The following is a 24,723-nucleotide window of genomic DNA, read 5'->3' as shown; positions in this document are numbered from 1 at the left end:
CCTCAGCTGCTAACTGAAAGGTTGAAGGTTTGAGTCTACCCAGAGGCACCTTGGAAGAAAGGCCTGGCAATCTACTTTCAGAAAAAATCAGCCATTGAAAACCCTATGGGGCACAGTTCAACTCTGACACACATGAGGTCACTGTAAGTATGAATTGACTTAATGGCAACTGGTAAATTGTCTTCCAGTCTTCTTTAGCACCCAGTTTTGGCAGAGCCTAACATGGAGTCACCTGACAAAGGAAAAATGTACTTTGACAAGTTCTAGCCCAAGCAATTCAGAGCAGCATATAGAAGGGAGGTTCAGAGATGAGATATCATAGTTAATAACTAGAACAGTATTTATTTGTTTGCTTGTTTTGTATATTGCTTTTCTTCCCTACTAGACTGTACCTGTTCAGGATTCAAGTCACTCTTTTCACTGTTGTGCTCCCCTCCCCTGCCCTGGTCATGTGCACAGGACTGTAACAGACAGAAGGTACTCAATAAATATTGCCTGGGTGGATGAGTAATGAATTCATTTATTAGATTTTTCTCAAAGCTACTTAGCAAAATATACAATTCAATTCATGTCAATTCAATAAGTATTGACTGCCTCATATGATGGTCTAGGCATTGGGGATAAAAATAGGAATGTGAGGCAGTTCCTTATTCTTTAGCTGAGAATTTAAGGCATTTTCATATGACATTTAGTAATAAAATATTATAACAAATATTGATATGCTTAAATGCCTAAGACATTGAGCAGGCAGGACAAGTATAGGAAGTTAGAAAAAAAAAAAAAAGGTAAATGCAGGTTTGAAATGATTCAGAAGACTCGTTGAACTTACGGTCTAAGACAGGTTTGAGGGGGGCATACAAGCAAAACTATGGAGTTGAGATGAGTTTGGCAGGTTTTTAGATGATTCTGATGAAAGCAGCGAAGTGAGGAATTACTAGGAAAAAGTCATTGGAAAGGTAAATTGGGCCCAACTGTGGAAAATCATGAATTCTGGAGTTAGGGTTATGGGTCTTATGTCTTTCGCAAAGAGGAGGCATTAAAAGTTCTTAAGCAAAGGAGTAATGTAGACACTGAGGATATTTTCTGAAGATTAAAATCTGGCAGCATCACGAGGAATTGAGTGGGTAGAAACTAAGGTCAGAAAGACTGGTGAAGAGGCTGTGACAATTATCCAGAGCCAGAAAAAAATGGTAGCGGTAGAAACGGAAGGAAGAGATAAATTCAGGTAACATTTGGGAGGAAGAATAATATAAATACAGATTTAACCTAAAGGCAAAGAGGGTAGAGAGGACATCTAGAATTCATCTACTTGATACACATACAAAAGATTCAAAGGGGTAGAGATAGATGAGCGGCCACTGAATTTCATCAGAAGAACTTGATTAATAATGATATTAGTACAATAAAAACCCCAGTGAATATTTATCCTCAAATAACTAAATCCAGTATTTTGAAAAGTTAATACGAATCTGGAAGAACATATATATCTTCATCTTGAGGGGCTTCAGAAGTATGAGGCTCCTGGAAGTCGTAATAGTCAGATGATATTTGATTTCCATAGATATGCTCCTCAAAACTGGACTGCCTTGTGTTTTCATATATTTCCTTATCAGTTTCTTCTTTAGCTTTGGGAGGTCTTACTTCCACATTTTCATAGTTGCCGTGTATGGTAGTTTTCCCCATAGCAGATCTGTGATCTTGGGTTTGAGCTGAGATTTTATGCTTTGGGCCAATAACTTGGGAACTCAAGGAGGGCGTTTTAGCATAGTTGTTTCTCTTGCTGCTTCTTCGTCGCAAAAACTTTGGCAAGGTAAATCGGGTTGTGTCAGGGTGTTTCCAGTGCCAAAAGCACCCAATTCCCAAGAACACCACGAGTAAAAACAGAAAAATTCCTATGGAAAAGGCCACTGAAGTATCCCCACAGCTTTTCAGCATTTCTTCACAGATGGTATTGTTTAGCAGCTTGATGTTGTCCTTAATGAATACACAGGTACAGTCCAACGTAATTCTTTGTAGTGGTGTACGGTTCAAAAATAATTCTGGAAACTCCTGCAGGCACTTTCCTTTTAGCCTTGAAAAAACACTATCTGGCAAAGTCCTGATGCAGTTAGAGGAGAGATTGAGTAAGTTTTGTCTTGGATGATAGTTTTCTTTGCATCTGATGCTTCTTACATTACAACCATTACTGTACAATTGCACAGTATCGCAGGGGATTTTACTCCATTCTATATCCTTTTCTATCAGTGAATCACAAGATGAAGCAAAAATGAATGGAAGATGCTAACAAAACAGAAAACTCAAGAAAATGAGGGTTGAACGATCTGCCATTCAGTAACCTGTTATAAATTTAAAAATATATTAATTGCATATTTATTACGCAGCATAATTTAAAAAATCACCGATTTCTACAAATACATTAAGTACCAGAATTTATTGAGTTTCTGCTTTAATATAGAATACAGTACCAGCTGCTGTGTGAAGATAAAATGAATTAGAGTAACCTGTCCCTGCCCTGCCCTGAGTGGTTGTATTACTTAGAGTTAAATAAGCTTTTTGACAATAAGGCTAACAATTATTAAGTGAAAGACAATGCTCTGAACCCAGTAGGAGGAAAGGGGAAAGAGCATATGTATGATATACTTTCCATTACCCATTACCTCTTCTGTGATGCCTTGCTCATCCCTCGTCGGAGTGGGCAGAAACCACGTCCTTTCCTTAACCACTGCTTCTTTTCTCTATTTCCATATTAATGAGCCCATTCTCTACTACAGCATGGAACCTCAAGTTACAAGGAACTGTGTGTCTTCCTATCTGATCAAGTGGTGGGCAGGGACCAAGTCTTTTCATCTTTATATTTCTAGAGAGTATCATAACACCTAACAAAGAAAAGGCACTCAATCAATATTTATTGAATAAATAACCAAATAAATTAAATGAGCAAATGACTCCCAATTTCAGTACCCCATTGCTTAAGTTGATAGTTTAAAATTCAAAGTATGTCTTCTAAAGGATTTAGTTTGTATTTAAAAGATGAGAATAGCTCTTTGAAATAAAACAAAATATCTTTGAAACCCTTCCTATCCCCAGTCTTCTCATACCTTACAGAAATAACTTTTTTCAGTTAAGATTTTTAGTGTGTTTGGAGCCCTGGTGGCTCAGTGGTTAAGAGCTATGGCTGCTAACCATAAAGTTGGCAGTTCGAATCTACCAGTCGTTCCTTGGAAACCCTATAGGGCAGTTCTACGCTCTCTTATAGGGTAGCTATGAGTTAGAATAGATTCGAAAGCAAAGGGTTTTTCAGTCACTGGCTTAAAATGGCAAAGCGGAGCAAAATGGGAATTGTTCAACTAGGCTGAATGTTCTATTAAGACGTTATCAATGAAACATTATTACTGTATGTTTTCAACCTAGACATAGAAATGGTTACAGTCAATATTGTAAAAGTGCTTGTGAAATGATTATCATCATCTAACGAATGCAATCATCAGTAGTATCTATTGAGAGCTTACTTTGGGTCAACTTCTAAATCCTTTACATGCATTATCCCCTTTAATTCTACAGCCACCGTATGAAATAGGTAGTATTGTTATTCCCATTTTATAGGTAAGAAAAGAGAGGATTAAAGATATTATATAACTTGACTAACAGCCAAGAAGAGGCTGAACCCGGATTCAAGAAACATTTTCCTCAAAACGTTATTCTTACCCAAATATCTGTAAATGGCTATCAAGCGCATTCATCACTAAATTTGTATCACTTGACTGTCTCTGAGATTCCTGATGGCTGGGGGACCAAGTCTTATTTATCTTTGTGTCACCAGCACTAGCACTAGGCACAGATTAGCTCATTATAAAATCTCTGTTGAGTGAACGAAGGAATCTGCTCACAGGATAGTAAAGATAAACAGAGAGGAGGAAAAAAAAAGACCCACCAAGTTGTGCCCTGCCCTCACTGACTACTCATGAATGACAGTGAACTCTTCTAAATGTGTTCAATGTTAGAAGACATCAATGTGCAAATTTTCAATTTGGCATTTCATATGAGATATCAAATTGAATATCACAGGTAATTAATTTTTTTTTTGAAATGTATTTGGTCATAATATAGGGACAGACATCCCAGATCTAGACACTTTGTAATCTTCTTCGAATTTCTGGGAAGTGGTGTTGGGGTTGAGAATTATATGGTCCACCGCATGAGATTTACAATCTGTAGGGTCCCTCCTTTATAAGGCCAGATACAATTCTTCGTTTAAGGGTGAAAGTCTGACAAATGACTTAATCATTACAACCTCATTTCCTTCTCTGAAACAGATGAGAACCTATCATACGTGAGATATTTTATGGTGTAAATGATTATAACCCAGTGCTGTCGAGTAATTATTTGCGAGCATACTTGAAATACATTTCAAATATTTGAAATAAATTGAAAATACTGAAACCAAGCATTTGCTTAATAGGTTCAAGGCCTGCAACATGACCTGACTATGGGAAAGTCTAGCTATTGTCCCTTCTGCAGCTGAGAATAAGGTCTTCTTGATTTCCAAGAGAATTTATTTTTACCATCTATGCTGTTCTATGTAGCACAGACATGCCAAATATTAAAATAATTTTTCTAAGAGGTGTTCACTGAGATAAAGACAAGAAAATTTTTTAAAGGAAAAGAAAGGCATTCTTTCCTTTCATCAAAACAACTTTATAGGAAAAACAAAGATATACTAAAATAAAAAAAAGAATTTCAAACAAGAAAACTTCAGATATAGTTTAACCCATAAATAAGTTTGCCCAGTTTTGAAGAAGGCTGTGTTCGTTTTGTTTTGAAAAGCAGTTCTGTTATCTAACAATTATTTATTTGTTTTAAAATCACAGATAATTGACAAACTTCTGAAATTTTCCAAATCAGATATTGCTCTTCTGTTTGGGAACAAGGCAGCTGTGAAGCATGATCTTATATTTGTGAGCGTACATACTGGTAACAAAACATTAACACCGCTCTCAAACAGTTATAAATTTGTTTTTTCTATAACTACCTAAGGCAATTTTTTTTTCTAAAAATTGAGTTCATAAGAGCATTCATTAGTTAAAAATGAACTTGTTTCTTATAGTTTTGTATCACCCAAACACCTTAAACCAGGTTCTTACTTACCTTCAGGCTGGTATAGTACACTGTCTCTTGTTTGTGCAGTTATGCATTAAGCCTGCTTTCGTTTAGTACTTGTTCCTCTTTTTCACTTTGGTCAGTTACTTCCTTTTTTACCTCCTCTTTTCAGATTATTTCATACTTGCAAGATTTCCTGGCCCTAGAGGAAGTTCTTTTCAGATGCACCAGAATTAAGATAAATGGCTTGAGTTTTTGAATAAGGAAGTCCAAGCCTTCGTCTTTACCAACTAACAATTCTTCAACTTATCAGAAAATGATACGTGAAGCGTGTTTTTTTATTAGAATATCATCTGAAAGTTCTCACTTTAGAATCAATGAGTCATTTCACTGGTACTTTAAAGTTCAAAAATAAAGATTTTTAAATGCAGTAACATGAATCTCGCTTTTTTAAAAATTTGTTTGTATGATTTCTAGAATAGTCCATACTTCAAATACTATGTCCCAGTGCCTCAGGTTACAACTGTACTTGTCAAACCAGTGTCCCAATTTTCTTTCTGAAAGGATACTCTTTTAAATTGATTAGATTGGAATTTCCCAAAATACATTCTGAGGTATGCTATTTCTAGAATATTCTACTACATTTCCCATCAAGTAAGTATGAGAAACTACCTGGTGATTCAAAAGGCATACCAGCATTAAAAGCTCTGCACAGTCCTACAGCAAATAAATAAAACAAAACCAAATAAGAAAGAAAAGCTGTTTAACTTTGTTTAGTAATTTAGTATTCTAACCCCTTTTCATAACCCTCAGTAAACCCTGCCACCAACCTATGGGAGAGGCACCGTCATTTCCTATTTTACAGAGATGGAGATGGAAGCACAAAACCCATTGCCCTCAATTTGATTCCAACTCATATAAAACCAAAACAAACAAACAAAAAAAACCCATTGCCATGCAGTCGATTCCGACTCATAGCCACTCTATAGGACAGAGTAGAACTGCCCCCATAGGGTTTCCAAGGAGTAGCTGGTGGATTCGAACTGCTGACCTTTTGGTTAGCAGCCATAGCTCTTAACCACTATGTCACCAGTGTGTCCAATGCCCCTATAGACAGGTGAAATAATGTCACCTAGTGTGGACTGGCAATCTGACTATAGCACCCGAGTGCTAAACCACTGCACTCCTCTCCTTGCTGGGTTGAATAACACATTAGCCACACAGACTACTTTATTCAATATCTCTCAGAGACCAGCTCTATGGAATACAAAATTAGGAAATATTGAAAGAGAAAGATGATAAATGACATAGGCAGATGAGATGATGAAGTAATGACAATTCTTCTAAAATGTATTATAACTTTTTCAGCCACAGAGGGTTAACTTTCTATAACCAAAGCTGTCGGGTGGATTCGGACTCATAGTGACTGGTGGATTCGAACTGCCGACCTCTTGGTTAGCAGCAGAGCTCTTAACCACTGTGCCACCAGGGCTCAATAAGGTAATTTTTAAAGAAGGATTTAGTTACTGAAACACCGACCAGTCATTAGAGTAATAATAATGTGCCCAGGCATTACACTAAGCAGCAGGGATGCAGTAACAGGTAAACTCCCTTATGGCGCTCCCTATGGCACGCCAGAGAGGGCTAAATCCACAGCTCGTTTCAGATCAAGAGGGCAAGAGCTAAGGAACGGATAGTCACGCACAGATAACTGTGGGAGTAGGAAAACAGCACTCAACTCAGGGCGGTCAGGTAAGGTGAGGCCTGCGAAAGCCTCATAGAAGTAAAAAACGAACGCGTTGCTGACAACTCGACTTTGCCTCGTGCTGACCCCATGGGTGTTAGGGTACAGCTGTGGTCCACAGGGCTTTCAGCGGCTGACTACCCTGTGTGTTAGGGTATAGCTGTGGTCCACAGGGCTTTCAGCGGCTGACTACCCTGTGTGTTAGGGTATAGCTGTGGTCCACAGGGCTTTCAGCGGCTGACTACCCTGTGTGTTAGGGTACAGCTGTGGTCCACAGGGCTTTCAGCGGCTGACTACCCTGTGTGTTAGGGTACAGCTGTGGTCCACAGGGCTTTCACCGGCTGACTTCGGACGTCGGGCACCAAACCTTTCTTCTGAGGCACCTCTGAGTGGACTCGAATCTCCAACCTCTGGTTAGCAGCCCAGTGCATTAACTGTTTGAACCCCCAAGGAACACCTCTCGAAGAATAGGAAGGGGTTAATCAGGTGTAGTAGGAGAGGCCAGACGAAGACCTCAGAGTGAGATTATGAAGTTGTGAGTCTATGAACTTCAATACATTCCTCAGTCATCAGTATATTTAACCTCAATATTAGCCACCATTCCAAATACACACAAATACCACATACGTATACAATCTGCACATGATACGGTAAATACATTGTATTAACTAATGTGATCCACCCTAAAAACCAGGACAACTGGAGGCTCATTCAGGTTTTGCCATTTAAACTTGAGAGTTATTGAACCCTGTATCACTTCAGTGTTTTTTACCAATAAATACAAGGGAAGGATATTTATTGTCTTGCCTGTTCCACTAGGCAAGAATTTTTTTTTTTTGAGTAATAGATATAATCATCCTTGTAGTTTATTTTAAAAAATGCTATATCCACTGAAAATAAAATTATTGTATAATTATTATTTGCAGGGATCAGCTATCATCTCTAGGGCTCTGTTTTTCTATTTCCCGATCTTCCGCCAAGCAAGGCACATTTTTATTTTCTTCCTAGAGTTCCCTTTATAATCACAGCAGTTTGTGCCTAGGTTTCTTTTTCTTCTACAGTTATGTGATATGGACAGTAGAAAGCCTTGGAGGTAATTCTGTAGTGTGATTGGGACTGAATGGCTTATTCAAGTAAAGCTGGACAGTGAATAAGGAAGACCAAAGAAGAATTGATGCATTTGAATTATGGTGCTGGCAAAGAATATTGAGTACACCACGGACTGCCAGAAGAAAGAACAAATCTGTCTTGGAAGAAGTGCAGCCAGAGTGCTCCTTAGAAGCAACGATGGTGAGACTTTGTTTCGTGTACTTTGGACATGTTATCAGGTGGGACCCGTCCCTGGAGAAGGACATCATGCTTGTAAAGTAAAGGGTCAGTGAAAAAGAGGAAAACCCTCAACAAGATGGATTGAAACAGAGGCTGGAAAAATGGGCTCAAACATAGTAACAATTGTGAGGATGGTGCAGGACCGGGCAGCGTTTTGTTGTACCTAGGGCCACTGTGAATCAGGACGGACTCAAGGGCACCTTAAAGCAAGAACAAATCTTTACAGAATCAGACTGTCACATCTTTCTCCTTCTGAGTGGCTTCCTTTTTGTTAGCAGCCAAGCGTTTATTTAACCACTGCACCACATTGACAAATGTTTGTATGTGTGAGTTTTATTTGAAAACTGCCTGACTAAAAGCAGCTTTCTGAATGTTCTGTAAGGTACTGAAAACTCCACGCCCCTTGTTAAGGGTGTTATTGGAATCTACATATTAACATAAGGCATTATATTTCCTGGGAAAGATACTATATTTATTAGCTAACAAATTCATCAATACTTGCTGGCTTATGTTTACTACAGATCGACTAGAGCTTTAAAGAAATGAGTCATTTCAACTTGTAATATTTCACTGCGTGGGACAAGGAGTTAGGAGAATTTTTAAATGAGGAAATTGAGCAGCAGAGGGTGAGAAGAGAGGCAAGAGGTCAAAATAAAGTCATTGTTGCTTTTGTTATGCTTAGGGCCAATCCTGTTAGCAGCCAGCAAACTTAAATCATAAAACGTTTGGGTTTTTTTTTTTAATGGAAGGGATCTCAGATATTATTTAGTCAGGCATTCCCAAACCTGAAAGTATATCAAAATCATATATGAAGCTTAAAAACAACAACAAAAATGAATTCCTAGAGCCCTGGAATTCCATTTTGTTAGGTCTGGTGTAGGACCCAAGCATCTCTATTTTAAAATTTAAGAACACCACCAAGGAATTTCTGGGTTAGAGGTATGGGAGATTGTGCAGACTGTGGGAGGAAGAGGAATTTTTACTTTTTATTTTACATTTTTCTGTACTATTTGATCTTTTTCCATTACCACTGTACATTTTTGCAATAAAAAGAAACATTAAAATCTCCCTAGATGATTTTGATTTGTGGCCAGATTTGGAAACCATTAACACAGATGAGACCTCTGACTGAGGGCTGGAGAAATGATGTGGTTTAATTTATACCCTCCAGCCTAGAAAATAACCTAGCCTGAGTATAAAAACCCAGTCCTCTGATTCTGACCCAGAGCTTTTCCACTGTGCCATACTACCTCCATGAGGAATAAATGAGGAGAAAGTTCTCAGATGTCTCCTTCAAGAGATTATCTCCCCCCCCCCACACTGAGTCAGAATACACGTGACAGGGAAGATTTTTATTGCTGTGTTAGTTGCTGTTGAGTGACTCCCACTCATGGAGACCCCATGTACAATAGCAAGAAACATTGCTCAGTCCTGTACCATCCCCTTGATCATTGGCATGTTTGAGTCCATTGTTGTAGCTATTGTGTAGTGCCTTCCAACCTACGGGGGCCCATCTTCTAGCGCTGTATTAGAAAATATTCAGCTGTGATCCATAGGGTTTTCATTGGCTACTTTTTGGAACTAGATTGCCAGGCCTCTTTTCCTAGTCTATCTCAGTCTGGAAGCTCTACTGACACCTGTCTACCATGGATGACCTTGCTGCTATTTGAAATACTCGTAAGCATGGCTTCCAGCATTGTAGCAGTACATAAGTCACCACACTACGATAGAAAGAGAGAGACAGAGAAATGGGAGAGCAAAACCCGTCATGGGAGCCAGAGGTAGTGAACCATGAAAGGTGTTGCCCAACTGGGGAGCCTTTTTTAACTGAAATCTGCCACCTGCTCTTCTCAGGCCTAAAGTGATGCACGTTGTTATGGTTCATTTGATAACTTAGAAAGACTAGATTATGGTCTAGGACTGAAAAAAGAACAAACTTAAAGAAAAAAAGTAAAATGACCAGGAATTCCACTCCTAAGTATAGGAAAAGAAAAAAAAAGTTGCCATTGAGTTGATTCCGACTCATAGTAACCCATAGGACAGAGTAGAATTGCACCATAGGGTTTCCAAGGCTATAAATCTTCATGGCAGCAGACTGCCACATTTTTGTCCCATGGAGCGGCTGGTGGATTTGAACTACCAACCTTTCGGTTAGCTGCCAAGCACTTAACCACTGCACTACCAGATATATATCCAACAGAAATTTCAGTTCACAACAACTTTATTCATAATATGCTATAGCTTTGGAAACAATCCAAAGGTACATCAAGAGTAAAATGGGTGAATAAAGCATGATAAATTCACGCAACGCAGTACTACACAGCAATGAAAAAGAACACACTATGGATATGCACAACCACGTGGACAAATTTCTCAAATCTAATGTAGGATGAAAGAACACATCACAAAAAAAGTGCATACTGTATGATTCCATTTACATGAGATCAAAATTATTAATACGAATCTATGGCTCTATGATGGTAGAGGTAAGAAAAGCTGTGGTTATTACAAATGGAGAGGTGCATGAAGGAGCTTTCTCAAATGCTGTTCTTAGTTACCAAGTTGACTCTGACTCATGGCAACCCCAGGTATGAAAGAATGAAATGTTACCCAGTCCTGCATCATCTTCACAACTGTTGGTATGCTTGAGTCCATTGTGTGGCCACTGTGTATTTTGAGCGCCTTCCAACCTAGGGGGCTAGTCTTCCAGCACTATAATGGACAATATTCTGTTGTAATTCATAGGATTTTCACTGCCTAATTTTCAAAAGTAGATTGTCAGGCCTTTCTTCCTAGTCTGTCAGTCTGGAAACTATGCTGAAACCTGTCCATCTTGGGTAACCCTTCTGGTGTTTGAAATACTGGCCACATAGCTTCCAGCATCACCACAACATGTAAGCCACTGCAGAACAACAAACTGACAAATAGGTGGTAGTCTCAGAGGCTGGAAATGTTCTATATCTTGATCTGGGTGGTGGTTACACTGTGTATTTATATGTAACATTCATCAAGCTGTACATTAAAGTCTTGTGCTCTTTATGTAAATTATCTTAATTTTAGAAAACAAAACAAACTGGTCATGATTAAAACCAAAACCCACTGCTGTTGTGTCGATCCCGACTCATAGCGACCCTATAGGACAGAGTAGAACTGCCCCATAGAGTTTTTAAGGTGCACCTGGTGGATTTGAACTGCCAACCTCTTGGTTAGCAGCTGTAGCACTTAACCACTACACCACCAGGTCATGATTAGTGACACAGAATTCTTTCAAAAGCCATGAAAAATTGAGATGACTACATGTGTTCTTTATTTATTCATATTACCATCTTTGGCAAATTGATCTACTAGTTTGAGTGCAGGGATACTTAGCTAAATTGTAGGTATACTTTGAGCTAGATAAACTCTAATTTTGTCTGAAGTTTCTCAAGTGTGGAGGTTGATGAGACTGCGGTAAAAAAAGATGGGAGTTATTAATGAATCTTGAGCCTAAGCAGGGAATTCATACTTTCTGGGATCATGAATATAGTCAGTCATTGGTACACCTTGACTTACTCAAGAGATCTATTTCTGAAAAAATTAAGCAACCTAAGAACATACAGGCATAAAGTAATTTTTCGTTTAAGTAATGATTCTGGGGCTTGGGTAAGTAACACAACTTCTGTGAGTTGCTTTCTTTACCCATAAGACAACAATGAATTGGGTGATCCCTGTGGTTCCCCAAAATCTACTGAGTACAAATGAACAGTATAAAAATGGCCATCATCACATTCTGAAGAGGATGTTTGACATTGCTTTTCATGTTTAGTACAGAACTTCTTTTTGGTCCAACTCCCCTTTTTCACCATAAGTCTTTCCTAATTGCTAAAGCAGATCAGATATGACTTGAGGTTTGCTTCAATGTCAGTTGAGTGACACTCCCTCTCTCTTGTTCTCACCTTTTTTGTTCCTTCCAGTAAAAATAAGTAGACACTGGGAAACTTGAGTAACCATTGATTATGAAAAAAAATTTATGAGAAAACATTTTACTTCTTTATAAATAAGATTGAAAGCTGCATGGTTTAGGATTCCCATAGTAGATATGGAGCCCCTGTGATGCAGTGTTAAAGAGCTATGTCTGCTAACCAGAAGGTTCGCTGTTCGAATCCACTAGCCACTCCTTGGAAACCCTTTGTGGCAGTTCTACTCTGTCCTGTAGGGTGGCTATTAGTAGGTATTGACTCAATGGCAATGTTTTTTTTTAATTGTTTTATAGTAGGTATGGAGCCCTGGTAGTGTGGTTTCAAGAACTCAACAACTAACCGAAGGGTCAGCAGTTCAAATTCACCAGATGCTCCTTGGAAACTCCATGTGGCAGTTCCACACCACTATCAGTTGGAATTGACTCAATGGCAACAGGTTTTATAGTAGATATCCCATTCATCTTCAACTGTGTATACAATTTCACAAGTCAGATCACTCATAAACTATTTCAACAAATTTTTTTGTTCATTTGAGGAGGAGAGTAGTACAAAAACCAGAAAACCAAATCACTGCTGTCGAGTCGATTCTGACTTCTAGCGCTATGAGAGTACTATAAACTAGGATTAATAACAGACACCATATCAGTCTTTGATTCTTCCAACTTTTTCAGTAAATGTAGGGAGGTATATAATAATATGTCATAATTTTAAAATAAATATTTTGAAAGTGCACACTCTAGTCAGACTAACTGTAAGAACTACTGCAGAGCTGACGCCTTTATTCCATGGACAGCGTCAATCTCTATTATAATTTCAAGCCTGCAGGGAGAAAGAAGCTAAACTCCTCAGAACTTTTTGCTTTAAGACCTTGCATGATCTCAGTTGAACACTGATTCTGGGTGAGAAACAAGGGCAGACAGAGAGCAGTAGCCACTACATATCCATTCTTTTTACCAGTTGGGATGGTGCTTTGCATAAGTCTATTCCAACACGGAATAGGACAGGTTAAAGAAAGCAAGCAAACACTAACAGAGTGGGTGGGGCCAAGGACCTGTCTAAAAGAGTCCTGATAGTCAGGACTCCTTTTTTCTCCCCCTGGGGCAAATATACTTTGGAAACAAATTCATCTTCAGAAGGCTGATTGATGAAAGCTCACTCAGAATGCAGGGGCCTTAGTGTGTGGAGCATAAATGGTTCATGGACTCAGGTAGGAGCCCTGGCAAACTAGCATTTAAGAGCTCAGCAGCAAACTAAAAGATTGGCAGTTGGAATCCACCAGCCACTCTTTGGGAACCCTATGGGGCAGTTCTACTCTGTCTTATAGGGTCGCTATGAGTCAGAATCGACTCAAGGGCAACTGGGTTTTTTTTTTTTTTTTTTTGGTCTCAGGTATGCCGGTGTGATGTTCCTGCAAAATCTGCATCTCTGAAGCCCATTTTTCTGTGCTTCCTTGTAGATTCCTGCCTTCCCTTTAGATGTATTAACAATAAATTAGGCTAAAGTCAAGTTATTCTTTCTTAAGAGAGCTGTATTTCTTACCATGATTGTTGTTGTTGCTCCTAGTTGCTGTCCAGTAGGTTCCAACTCATAGCAACCTTATGTAAAACAGTATAAAATGTTGCTCAGTCCTGTGCCATCTTCATAATTGTTGGTATGTTTGAATCCATTGTTGTGGTTATTGTGTCAATCTGTCTCATCGAGGGCCTTCCTATCAAACATAATGTCCTTTTCTAGCGATTGCTCTTTCCTGATGATGTATCCAAAGTAAGCGAGCTGAAATCTCACCTTCCTTGCTTCTGAGGAACGTTCTGGTTATATTTCTTCAAAGACTGATTTGTTTGTTCTTCTGGCAATCCATGGTATATCCAGTATTCTTTGACAACACCACAATTTGAATGCAGCAATTATTCTCTGTCTTCCTTTTTGATTGTCAAGCTTTTGCATGCTCATTAAGAGATTGAAAAGATCATGGCTTGAGTCAGGCGAACCTTAGTCATCAAAGTGATATCTTTGCTTTTTAAAGCTTTACAGTCCTTACAATGATATACACCCTTTATGAATTTATCAAAATTTTGAGATTATCTCACTGCTGTCTTCAGAATCTATTTCCGTCTCTGACATTAACTAGCTTGGGCCAGTCATTCAATCATATATCACCTCAATTTCTTCATCTGTAAAGTGGATTTTAATGGGTCAGTGATTCTTAATTCTAGTTACTCATTAGAATCTCCTGAGTAGCTTTTTAAAATATTAACGCATGAGTTCCAGGCCACAAAAATTACAGCAAAATCTCTGAGAGTAAAACTAGAGCATCAGTATTTTTTAAGTTTTCCAGGTATTTAAAAGTCCCAGGCAGCCAGTATTGAGAAGCATTTAGGGCTTTTTTGAACTAATATTCCATGACTCTGTGCAGTATCATCTTGGGTAAGCCACTTAACACTTTAGCTTTCTTCACCGTAAAAAGGGGAACTTGAGAGGTAGTGTTGCAAAGAAAAAGTAATAATCTGTGAAGTGCTCAAAGGTCATCAAAGAAATATATGTTATTTAAGAAAAACATGCATTTGCATACTGGCTAAAATAGTGTTAATAGCCCACATTTATTGAGCGCTTGAGCATGTGAAGGACAGCTCGATAATCCCTTTACATAGATTATTTTTTTCAATCTGCACAATGAGTATAAGGGTGAGTATTATCCTCTAGTTTAGAGATGAGTAAGGTAAGCATAATTACTTACCCAAGGTCATACAGCTCATGTCAGAGTTTGAGTTCAAACTTGGGCCACATACCTTGAGCCCAGAGCCTGTGCTTTTCACTTTTTTATTCTTTAATTGCGTACAAATTCCTATGAAGAAGCCCCAGATTAAGAGCTGCTTTATTTCAAATTGTGTGCACTTAGTTGAGTCCCTGTCTATTTTGGAATATTTGACTGGAGATAAAGATGGTGACCCTGACTATGGAGGGCTCGCAGTATACTGGCTGGAGCACAGCTCTTGCCTGGGTCTTAATAAAACATGAGGGTTATGAGTAAATAATGGAGGAGGTATAAAAATGAAAGGCTGAGGTATAAGATTCATGAAGTCCACGACTAAGAATCTTTCTTCTGTATAATTCTCTAAAGGGGAGTGACATGTTCAAAATGGGGCCTGTGTATGGTGATTCTTGTTGTTATTATGTAGAAGAGATGGGAATAACTTCTTGTTTAGCTTTGACTAAACTTAGTGAGCTGCTGAAAATACATCTTTCCACTTCTTTGCATATGCAAAGGATGTGCTTATTCTAGAACATATCAGCTCTTGCCTGAATAACTGCAATAGTCTCTTAACTGGTCTTCCTCATCTTAACCTTGTCATCCTACAATACTTTATCCTTAGAGCAGCCAGAGTGAAATTTTTAAAATTACAAATCAGATCACATCAGCCCCTTGCTAAAGACCCTTTAGTAGCTTCCTATTGTTGTTGTTGTTAGGCACTGTTGAGTCAGCTCCTACTCAGAGAGACCTTATATATAATAGAACAAAGTTGCCGGGTCCTGTGCCATCCTCACAATTCTTGCTATTGTTGTAGCCCCTGTGTCAATCCATCCCCTTGAGGATCTTCTTCTTTTCCTCTGACCTTCTATCAAGCATGATGTCGGTCATGGATGGAATTATGTTCCCCAAAAAATAAGTGTATCAATTTGGCTGGGCCATGATTCCCAGTATTGTGTGGTTGTCCTCCATTTTGCAATTGTAATTTTATGTTAAAGGGGATTAGGATGGGATTATACCACCCTTACTAGGGTCACATCCCTGATCCAATGTAAAGGGAGTTACCCTAGGGTATGGCCTGCACCACCTTTTATCTTACAAGAGTTAAAAGGAAAGGGAAGCAAGCAGAGAGGGGGGACCTTATACCATCAAGAAAGTAGTGCTAGGAGCAGAGCCCGTCCTTTGGAACTGGGGTCTCCATGAGTAGAATCTCCTTGTCCAAAGGAAGGGTGATGAGAAGGCCGACAGAAAGAGAAAGCCTTCCCCTGAAGCTGACTCCCTGAATTTGGACTTCTAGGCTACTCAACTGTGAGAAAATAAATTTCTCTTTGTTAAAGCCATCCACTTGTGGTATTTCTGTTATAGCAGCAGTAGATGACTAAGACAATGTCCTTCTCCAGAGACTGGTCCCTCCTGATAACTTGTCCAAAGTACTTGAGACAAAGTCTCACCACACTCACTTCTAAGGAACATTCTGGCTGTACTTCTTTGGAGACAGATTTATTCATTCTTCTGGCAGTCCATGGTATATTCAAAATTCTTCGCCAACACTGTAATTCAAATGCATCAATTCTTCTTTGGTCTTCCTTATTCGTTGTCCAGCTTTCGCATGCATTTGAGGTGGTTGAAGATACCATGGCTTAGGTCAGGCGTACTTTAGTCCTCAAAGTGACATCTTTGCTTTTTAACATTTTAAAGAGGTCCTTTGCAGCAGATTTGCCCAATGCAGTGTGCCTTTTGATTTCTTGACTGCTGCTTCCATGGGTGTTGATTGTGGGTCCAAGTAAAATAAAACACTTGACAACTTCAATCTTGTTTCCATTTATCATGCTGTTGCTTATTGGTCTAGTTGTGAAGATTTTTGTTTTCTTTATGTTGAGGTGTAATCCCTACTGAAGGCAGTGGTCTTCCATCTTCATCAGTAAGTGCTTCAAGTCCTTTTTATTCAGCAGTCAAAAATATGTGTGTATTCCACCAGTTTTTTGTTGCAAAGGACAGAGCTACAACTCAAGCTGGCTTAGGCAAAATGTATTCATTGACCTACGTCACTGAAGAGTTCATGAATTAATTTCATTGGTAATCAGTTATTTCTCAACCTAACTGGTGGGTATGTGGATAATCATTACAATAATCTTCATGAATATCTGAAACATTTCATAATAAAATACAACAAAACAAAATAAGACAAAATGAAATGGCTGGGTCCAGGGACTTGAACAACTTCATAGCTTGGTATTGCCTTCTCTTGCTTGGTTTCCTTTTCTATGTAGGCCCTCTCCAGATGGGGATCCCCTGAAGCTCCAGGCTTAATATCTTTGCAGCTAGCAGTATAGTGGCAAGAGTGCTTATCTTTCTCAACAGCTCCAGAAGTCCTAGGCTGACTATTGGCCTGAGTCAAGTTTCAAGCCAATCCTTGGGAAAACCTTTGTGGCTATAGGTGTGTGGTCTTCTAATGTGTTAGGTCAGCATCATACCCACCCTGGAGCTGGTGAGTGAGGTTAACCACTCCTTCTTCCCCACCAGTGCTTGGTTCGTCAAAGGATACCATGAAGTTCTGACTAGAAGAAGGGAATGGATGCTGGGCAGGAGAAACAACTGGTGGCCCCTTCAGTTCTGCTGCATTATTTAAAGGGAAAAGAAAAAGCCAGGCAACCAGTTCCTGAGGACAGAGGTAGCTATTTTTGGAGTTGTCTCCCAAATTCTCAGGCCACAGTGCAGCTCCAAAGCACCAACACTATTATATTTGTAGAAGGGGGTATTTAATTATATTTCTATCATTAAACTACTTTTCATACCCTCTACAGTATCACCAGAGCCTTGGTGGTGCAGTGGTTGAGCTGTGCTGCTAACCAAAAGGTTGGCAGTTTGAATCCACCAGCTGCTCCTTGGAAACCCCATGGGACAGTTCTACTCTGTCCCATAGGTTTGCTTTGAATTGGAATGGATTTGACCGCAATGGGTTTTTTAATTTGATTATACGACCTGTAGGGAAAAAAAGATAATAAGTGAAGGACCTCACAATATGGGAGGAAATGCTGTTTAACCACAATAACCTAGAAAAGGCTGCCCTCTACTGGCTAAAAATCTTGGGTTGTGCTTTTTTTCCCTGTCTCACATCCAGTTTTGGCTGCATGTCCAGTTATCACTGTTTTTGTTACAAAGATGACTTCTACGTAACTGATCGATAGGAAGCATCATACTCCCGGCCAGCACAACTTGAGCAAAGTTCGAGGGATGACCATTCTAGCTTGTCTGCTCAGCTGTGGATAGACTCCCTGAATGTACTGTCTACTATTTAAGAGGGAATCTTTTTAAGCCACCTGAGACTGACAAAACAGCCTGAGGAATCATCAAATTACTCCACATAAATGCAGCAGCCTCTTACACTGTAGTACTAAGCGGGCTTGCTGATGAGATTATCTTCCCTTTCCTTGATCTTTTTTTCAAACGCCTTGTTTTGAAAAATTATTATTTATTCCTTGTTTATTGTAGGAAGTTTGAAAAATATAGACACTTTAAAGGGATCAATATTGATAAAATTACACTTAAAGCTCACAGGAAAGCTAGGATGGGCAACAAGCCTGAATGATGCTTTCTCCTATTCCTCTACTATCGATTTCTTGGCATACTCTTCCCAACAGTTGTTTAACACCTTCTCTTTTCTCCTCCTACACCCCTACTCTTAGCACATGACTTCACTTTATACTTACTGAGATGATTATCGCCTTGAGTGGGGGCTCTCATCACTTCTCTTCTCTCCAGCTGTCTCCAGTCTCTTCTCATTACTCCTGCCCATTTCAGAGGAGCAGACTTGCTTCTTCCTTGTCCTGAAGGCAAACTCCTCCTCCTCTGTCCCTCCCTGGAACCAGGGCTGCATTACCCAATAAACAACGTATACAAAGGCTTACTTGTGCATACTTTCTGATCTGTAGTGAACAATTTCACCTGTTTTCCATCACATCAAAGATGCAGTGAAATCCATGTGAAATTGTTCACTACAGATGAGGAAGTAAACACAAGTAAGCCCATGTGTACCTTGCTTAATGTAAGCCGGTGTGTACCTTGCTTACTGGTTAATCCACCCCTGCCAGAGATCATATTTCTTCAAGTAGCCTTCATTATCCAACATCTTGAATTGCTCTTTCTGCAATAAACAACTTTAACCCCAATGGTCTTTCCAGATAATATTCTATTTTCCTCATCGTCATCACTCAATTTTTTTTTTTTTCGGGAGGTAGCATATGATCAAGAACTGATGCTATTGAAGGAAGAAGTTCAAGCTGCATTGAAGGCACTGAAAAAAAACAAGACTCTAGGAATTGACAGAATACCAACTGAGATGTTTCAACAAATGAATGCAATGCTGGAAGCGCTCACTTGTGTATGCCAAGAAATTTGGAAGACAGCTACCTGGTCAACCAGCTGGAAGAGATCCATATTTGTGCCCATCCCAAAGAAATGTGATCCAACAGAATTTGTAAATTATCAAATATCACTAATGTCACACACAAGTAAAATTTTGCAGAAGGTAATTAAAAAACAATTGTAGCAGTACATGGGCAGGGAACTGCCAGAAATTCAAGCTGAATTCAGAAGAGGACATGGAACAAGGGATATCATTGCTGATGTCAGATGAATCTTGGCTGGAAGCACAGAATACCAGAAAGATGTTTACCTTTGTTTTATTGACTATGCAAAGGCATTTGACTGTGTGGATCATAACAAGTTATGGATAACATTGCGAAGAATGGAAATTCTAGAACACTTAATTGTGCTCATGAGAAACCTGTACATAGACCAAGAGGCAGTTGTTTGAGCAGAAAAAGGGGATGCTACATATTTTAAAATCAGGAAAGGTGTGCGTCAGGGTTGTATCCTTTCACCATACTTATTCAATCTGTATAGTGAGCAAATAATTGGAGAAGCTGGGTTATATGGCATCGGGATTGGAGGAAGGCTTATCAACAACCTGCAATATGCAGATGATGTAACCTTGCTTGTTGAAAGCAAAGAGAACTTGTAGCACTTACTGATGAAGATCAAAGACCACAGCCTTCAGTATAGATTACACCTTAACATAAAGAAAACAAAAATTCTCAAAACTGGACCAAAAAGCAACATCATAAATAGAGAAAAGATTGATGTCGTCAAGGATTTAATTTTACTTGAATCTACAATCAACACCCATGGAAGCAGCAGTCAAGAAATCATAGGATGTATTGCATTGGGCAAATCTGTTGCAAAAGACCTCTTTCTTTAAAGAGTTAAAAAGCAAAGATGTCACCTTGAGGACTAAGGTGTGCCTGACTCAAGTCATGGTATTTTCAAGGGTTTTTGGTTCATATGCATGCAAAAGCTGGACAATGAATAAGGAAGACCAAAGAAGAATAGATGCCTTTGAACTATGGGGTTTGAGAAGAATCTTGAATATACCAGGGACTGCCAGAAGAATGAACAAATCTGTCTTGGAATGAGTACAGCCAGAATGCTCCTTGGAAGCGAGGATGGCAAGACTTTGTCCCATGTACTTTGGACATGTTATCAGGAGGGACCAGTGCTTGGAGAAGTACATCATGCTTGGTAGAGGGTCAGGGAAAAAAATGGAAGACCCTTAATGAGATGGGTTGATACAGTGGCTGCAACAATGGGCTCAAACATAGTAACGATTGTGAGGATGGCACAAGACTGGGCAGTGTTTCCTTCTGTTGTACATAGGTGTACAATGGCACCTAAAAACAACAACACTAGATATTGAAGAGTTATTATTTTGAAAAGTGTAATAAGCGTATTGGAAATACATATAAGAATTTCCTTATATTAAGAGACACATGAGTAAGTATTTAGGGATAGTATTATGGTATCTGTAAAATACTCTTCAATGGTACGTCAGAGAGATTTGAGATGCAGCAAATATGGCAAAAAGTCAATCTAGGTAGTAGATATATGAATATTCATTGTACTCTTCTTTCCACCTTTCTATATAATTCAATTTTTGTCAAATTTACTAAAACGAAAAATAAGACTCTTTGCTGCCTGTCACCACTGATAATTTTTCTCGTCACAGTGCACAGCCAGCTGCCCCAGTACATCACCTCTTTGACAAGGCTTTCTCCTTTCACAGTGATTGAATATCCCAGGTTGCAGGTACCATGCTGAGCCCCCAGAACCAGGCTAAAGTCACTGCTATTGGCAGAATGCCATTTCTCTTTCACATTTCCATTCAGTTCTGTTTAAGTATATTTACTCTTTCCCTTACCTCTCTTTTGTTGTGGGGGGAGCAGAGTGTGAGCTAGCTAACACTTTATACGTTTTATTACTTGTTTGTAAATACACAGGATTATTTTCATTCTTCTTCATTTACTGATAGAAGTATTTAAGGCTGTGAATTTGCCTCTGAGTATTACTTTAGCTAGAGTTTCTCAGCTTCAGTATTATTGATATTTTGGGCCTGACAATTCTTTGTTGTGGGGGATGTTCTGCGCATTCCAGGATGTTTAGCAATATCTCTGGTTTCTTTCCACTAGATGTGAATACCACTCCACCACCGAGTTGTGACAGCCAAAAATGTCTCTGGACATAGTAAATGTCCCAAGGGAGGTCAAAATTGCCCCAGTTGAGAACTACGTGCTTTAGCTGTATAACTTAGGTCCTGATAACATTTTATCATTATTTTTTCTACATACTCTGAAATTTAGGTTTAGGTTTGCAATTTTTATTTGATCCAATTGTTGTTTAAGATTTTCTAATGCAAATTCTGAACAACTATGCTTGTTTTTGGCAGCCTGTACAAATACAGTCTTTCTCCTTTGTATACCAAAAATGGATGTCGTGGTCTTATTATCCATTCTTCTTTTAGATAGTTTCTTGGATTAGAAGTGGCGGGGGGTGGGGGGGAAGCTAACTTATATAGCTATGTTGTTATTGGGGAGCCCTGGTGGCACAGTGCTTAAGAGCTTAGGCCGTTGATCAAAAGGTTGACAGTTTGAATTCAGCAGCCGCTCCTTGGAAACCCTATCGGGCAGTTCTACTCTGTCCTATAGGGTTGCTATGAGTCATAATCAACTCCACGGCAGTGGATGTGGTTGGTATTAGAAGTTCCTCATAGTTAATATATATTGAACACTTAATATATTCCAACACTTTTGAAAGCATTTTACATGGACTATGTCATTTAATCCTCACAACAACCCTATTTGGTAGGTGGTGTTGTCTCCAGTTTATAGACGGGGAAAGAGACTCAAAATAACTTGACAGAGGTCACACACAGAATAAGTGGGACAGAACTAAAAAAACAAAAAACCTTTAGTTAATGAAAACAGTTCAGTTCTTAAATGGAAAAAGAATAATATAAGTCTAGACTCTGGTGAAAGAGGCAAGCACAAAGCTAACTGGCCCTTCCAGAGTGACTGCTTTTGAAGCATTTTAGCAACTTTGAGTTGTAACTCTCCTTGACTCCCTGGAAGAGATTTTATTGGGAAGAACAAAAAGGCACTGGAACCAGGATATTCAAAGTAAAGAACAGTTTTACATGTATGCATGTTCTTCACTGGAAATCCTCAAGAGGAAAAAGACCCTGGGGTTATAGTTGTCACAAAAGAAAACAAAACAAAAAAAAAACCACACACACAAACCATTGCTGTCAAGTAGATTCTGCTCATAGAGACCCCATGTGTTTCAGGGTAAAACTGAGCTCCATAGGGTTTCCCACAGGATTTTCAATAGCTGTGATCTTTCAGAAGTTGATTGCCAGGCTTTTCCTCTGAGGCATCTCAGAGTAGATTCAAACGGACAACACTTTGGTTAGGAGCCAAGCTTTTAACCATTTGCACCACCCAGGGACTCCAGAGCAGTCACCAAAGTGGGTAGTATTTTCTCTGAACCGGTTAATAAAACAACCATCCACTGACAGGGAGGGCGTGCACTTTGTTATTGTGTGCTAAATCACCCTTCGTTTATCAAGCTTGATAAGAAATATAAGTTCAATAGCTTTAGCTATTTATTCTGTGTTTAAAGCAGCATTTTGGAATAGTTCTAATAATCTTTATTTGTCTTTGTGTTGTCCTGGGAAGCTAAAACTAAATCTACCCAGATTTTTTTCTCCACCTTTTGATTTCCCATCTAAGGTACCCATAAATTTCCTAATAAAATAATTTTTCAGGGGTAACGAACAATTACTAACTAGTGTTTTCAAGTAGACTTAAAAATAGTAAAACAGGACCTCATAAAATTCCACTGTTAAAACAGAAATGGCAAAAGCAAGTTCTTTAAAGAAAATGCTATTAAGGGACTATAGGTGGATATTTGGAAACCCTGGTGGCGTAGTGGTTAAGTGCTACATCTGCTAACCAAAAGGTCAGCAGTTCGAATCTACCAGGCACTCCTTGGTAATTCTATGGGGCAGTTCCACTCTGTCCTATAGGGTCACTATGAGTTGGAATTGACTCGATGGCAAGTTTGTTTTTTTCATGTTGATACTGATGTATGCATAAGATTCTAATTTAATGAGATTTCATTGTGATGTTGGTAATACTCTGAAGAGTCTAAATTCCAATGGACTGTATAGTGTAAGAAAAAAAAGTTTTCATCTTTTTTTTAAGTATATATTTGAAGACACAGTCGTAAATGAATAGGAAATTTAGAAGTTCATGCGCTGAGGATAAGCAAACTGTTAAGAATCCAAACAGGGAAGAATGGAAGTTTTTCTCTAATTTTTTTTTTTTTTTTAACATGTCAGTAAGACAAGATTTTAATAGTAAAAATATTTATGGGAGGTTTTCACTTCCAAGAATGAGGAAAAACTAAAGCACCTTTAGCTTGTTTTTGTTTATGTTATGTTCATGGAATGATTTGTTTTTTAATCATAAAGTTTTAAATGAATTGACCTTAGAAAGTAAATAATTGTGCTGTCTAATATAGATTCAAATGCCAGATTTCTTTTTTTCGCTGGTGCTGCCCAAGGCAACAACGCAGTGAGTAGGACTTAACGGAATAGCTGCATTTAAAAAAAAAACCTTAAAAACTTTACAGTATTGATTGGTGTTATCACTGTGTATCAGCAAAGGGAGATTTAAGTCCACAACAATATACTGAGGTTGGTGCAACAGTGAATGGGGAAATAAAAGTTGTCCTGAAATATTGTTATTATCACATGCAAAAAACTGGCGGATGGATGAGTGGATAAAGGTAATAAATAAGAAATAAAATCATTTTTGGTCAAACATTTTAAAATATGTGTAATATAAACCTCTGTCAAAGATTACTGGCAAGATTTACCACAGGGTTTTTATTCTTTTTCAAAATGCCAGCATGTAAAATGAACATAACATAAAAGATAGTTCACATGTTTAATGTTTAATTTTAAATTCTAAAATTAACCTATTATTTTTTTATTCATTAAGCTACTTTTCAAAGAGTTGGACATTAAATTTAGATATCTAATCAATTACCTATGTTGTCATGAATATAAAATTAGGTTTGGATTCTTTTCACTCTTCAGGTGAAGTTTTAGAGATCATGCAGGATTTAACATGCCCAACCTATCTCTCGAATCCTCTTGGGAACACACTCACATATCAAAACGTTTTTCTCATTCTTTTATTTTCCTCACATCACTTGCTTGGCAGAAGTAATTTTTTTTTTTTTAACTTGGATTTAAGGTGGGCCTAGCTGGACTTCTTGGCTCATGACATAGTTATCATTGGTTTCTGCATGCATGCATGACCCATTTGAGTGTTTTTTTTTTTTTTTAATTGAATTATAATAACACCCATGAACCTGCTATCTAACCCTAGGATTAGATCATTGACAATAACTTATATGGACTTGAATATTCCTCCTCAGTCCTCACC

General features: G+C 38.6%; 1 protein-coding gene across 1 annotated transcript; it reads right to left on the bottom strand.

The window, feature by feature from the left end:
- Nucleotides 1–500: 500 nt before the first annotated feature.
- Nucleotides 501–5,208, bottom strand: GAPT (GRB2 binding adaptor protein, transmembrane). Its single transcript, XM_049864108.1, has 2 exons — nucleotides 5,146–5,208; nucleotides 501–2,336 (listed from the first exon to the last, which is right to left on the bottom strand). The coding sequence occupies exon 2, from the start codon at nucleotides 1,933–1,935 to the stop codon at nucleotides 1,459–1,461; it is 477 nt and encodes a 158-aa protein (XP_049720065.1). The 5' UTR covers nucleotides 1,936–2,336; nucleotides 5,146–5,208; the 3' UTR covers nucleotides 501–1,458.
- Between the last annotated feature and the right edge of the window lie 19,515 nt (nucleotides 5,209–24,723).

The sequence above is a fragment of the Elephas maximus genome, chromosome 2 (assembly GCF_024166365.1).
Source record: "Elephas maximus indicus isolate mEleMax1 chromosome 2, mEleMax1 primary haplotype, whole genome shotgun sequence".
In the NCBI taxonomy this organism is placed as follows: Eukaryota; Metazoa; Chordata; class Mammalia; order Proboscidea; family Elephantidae; genus Elephas; species Elephas maximus.
This window is presented reverse-complemented; position numbering and strand designations above follow the sequence as displayed.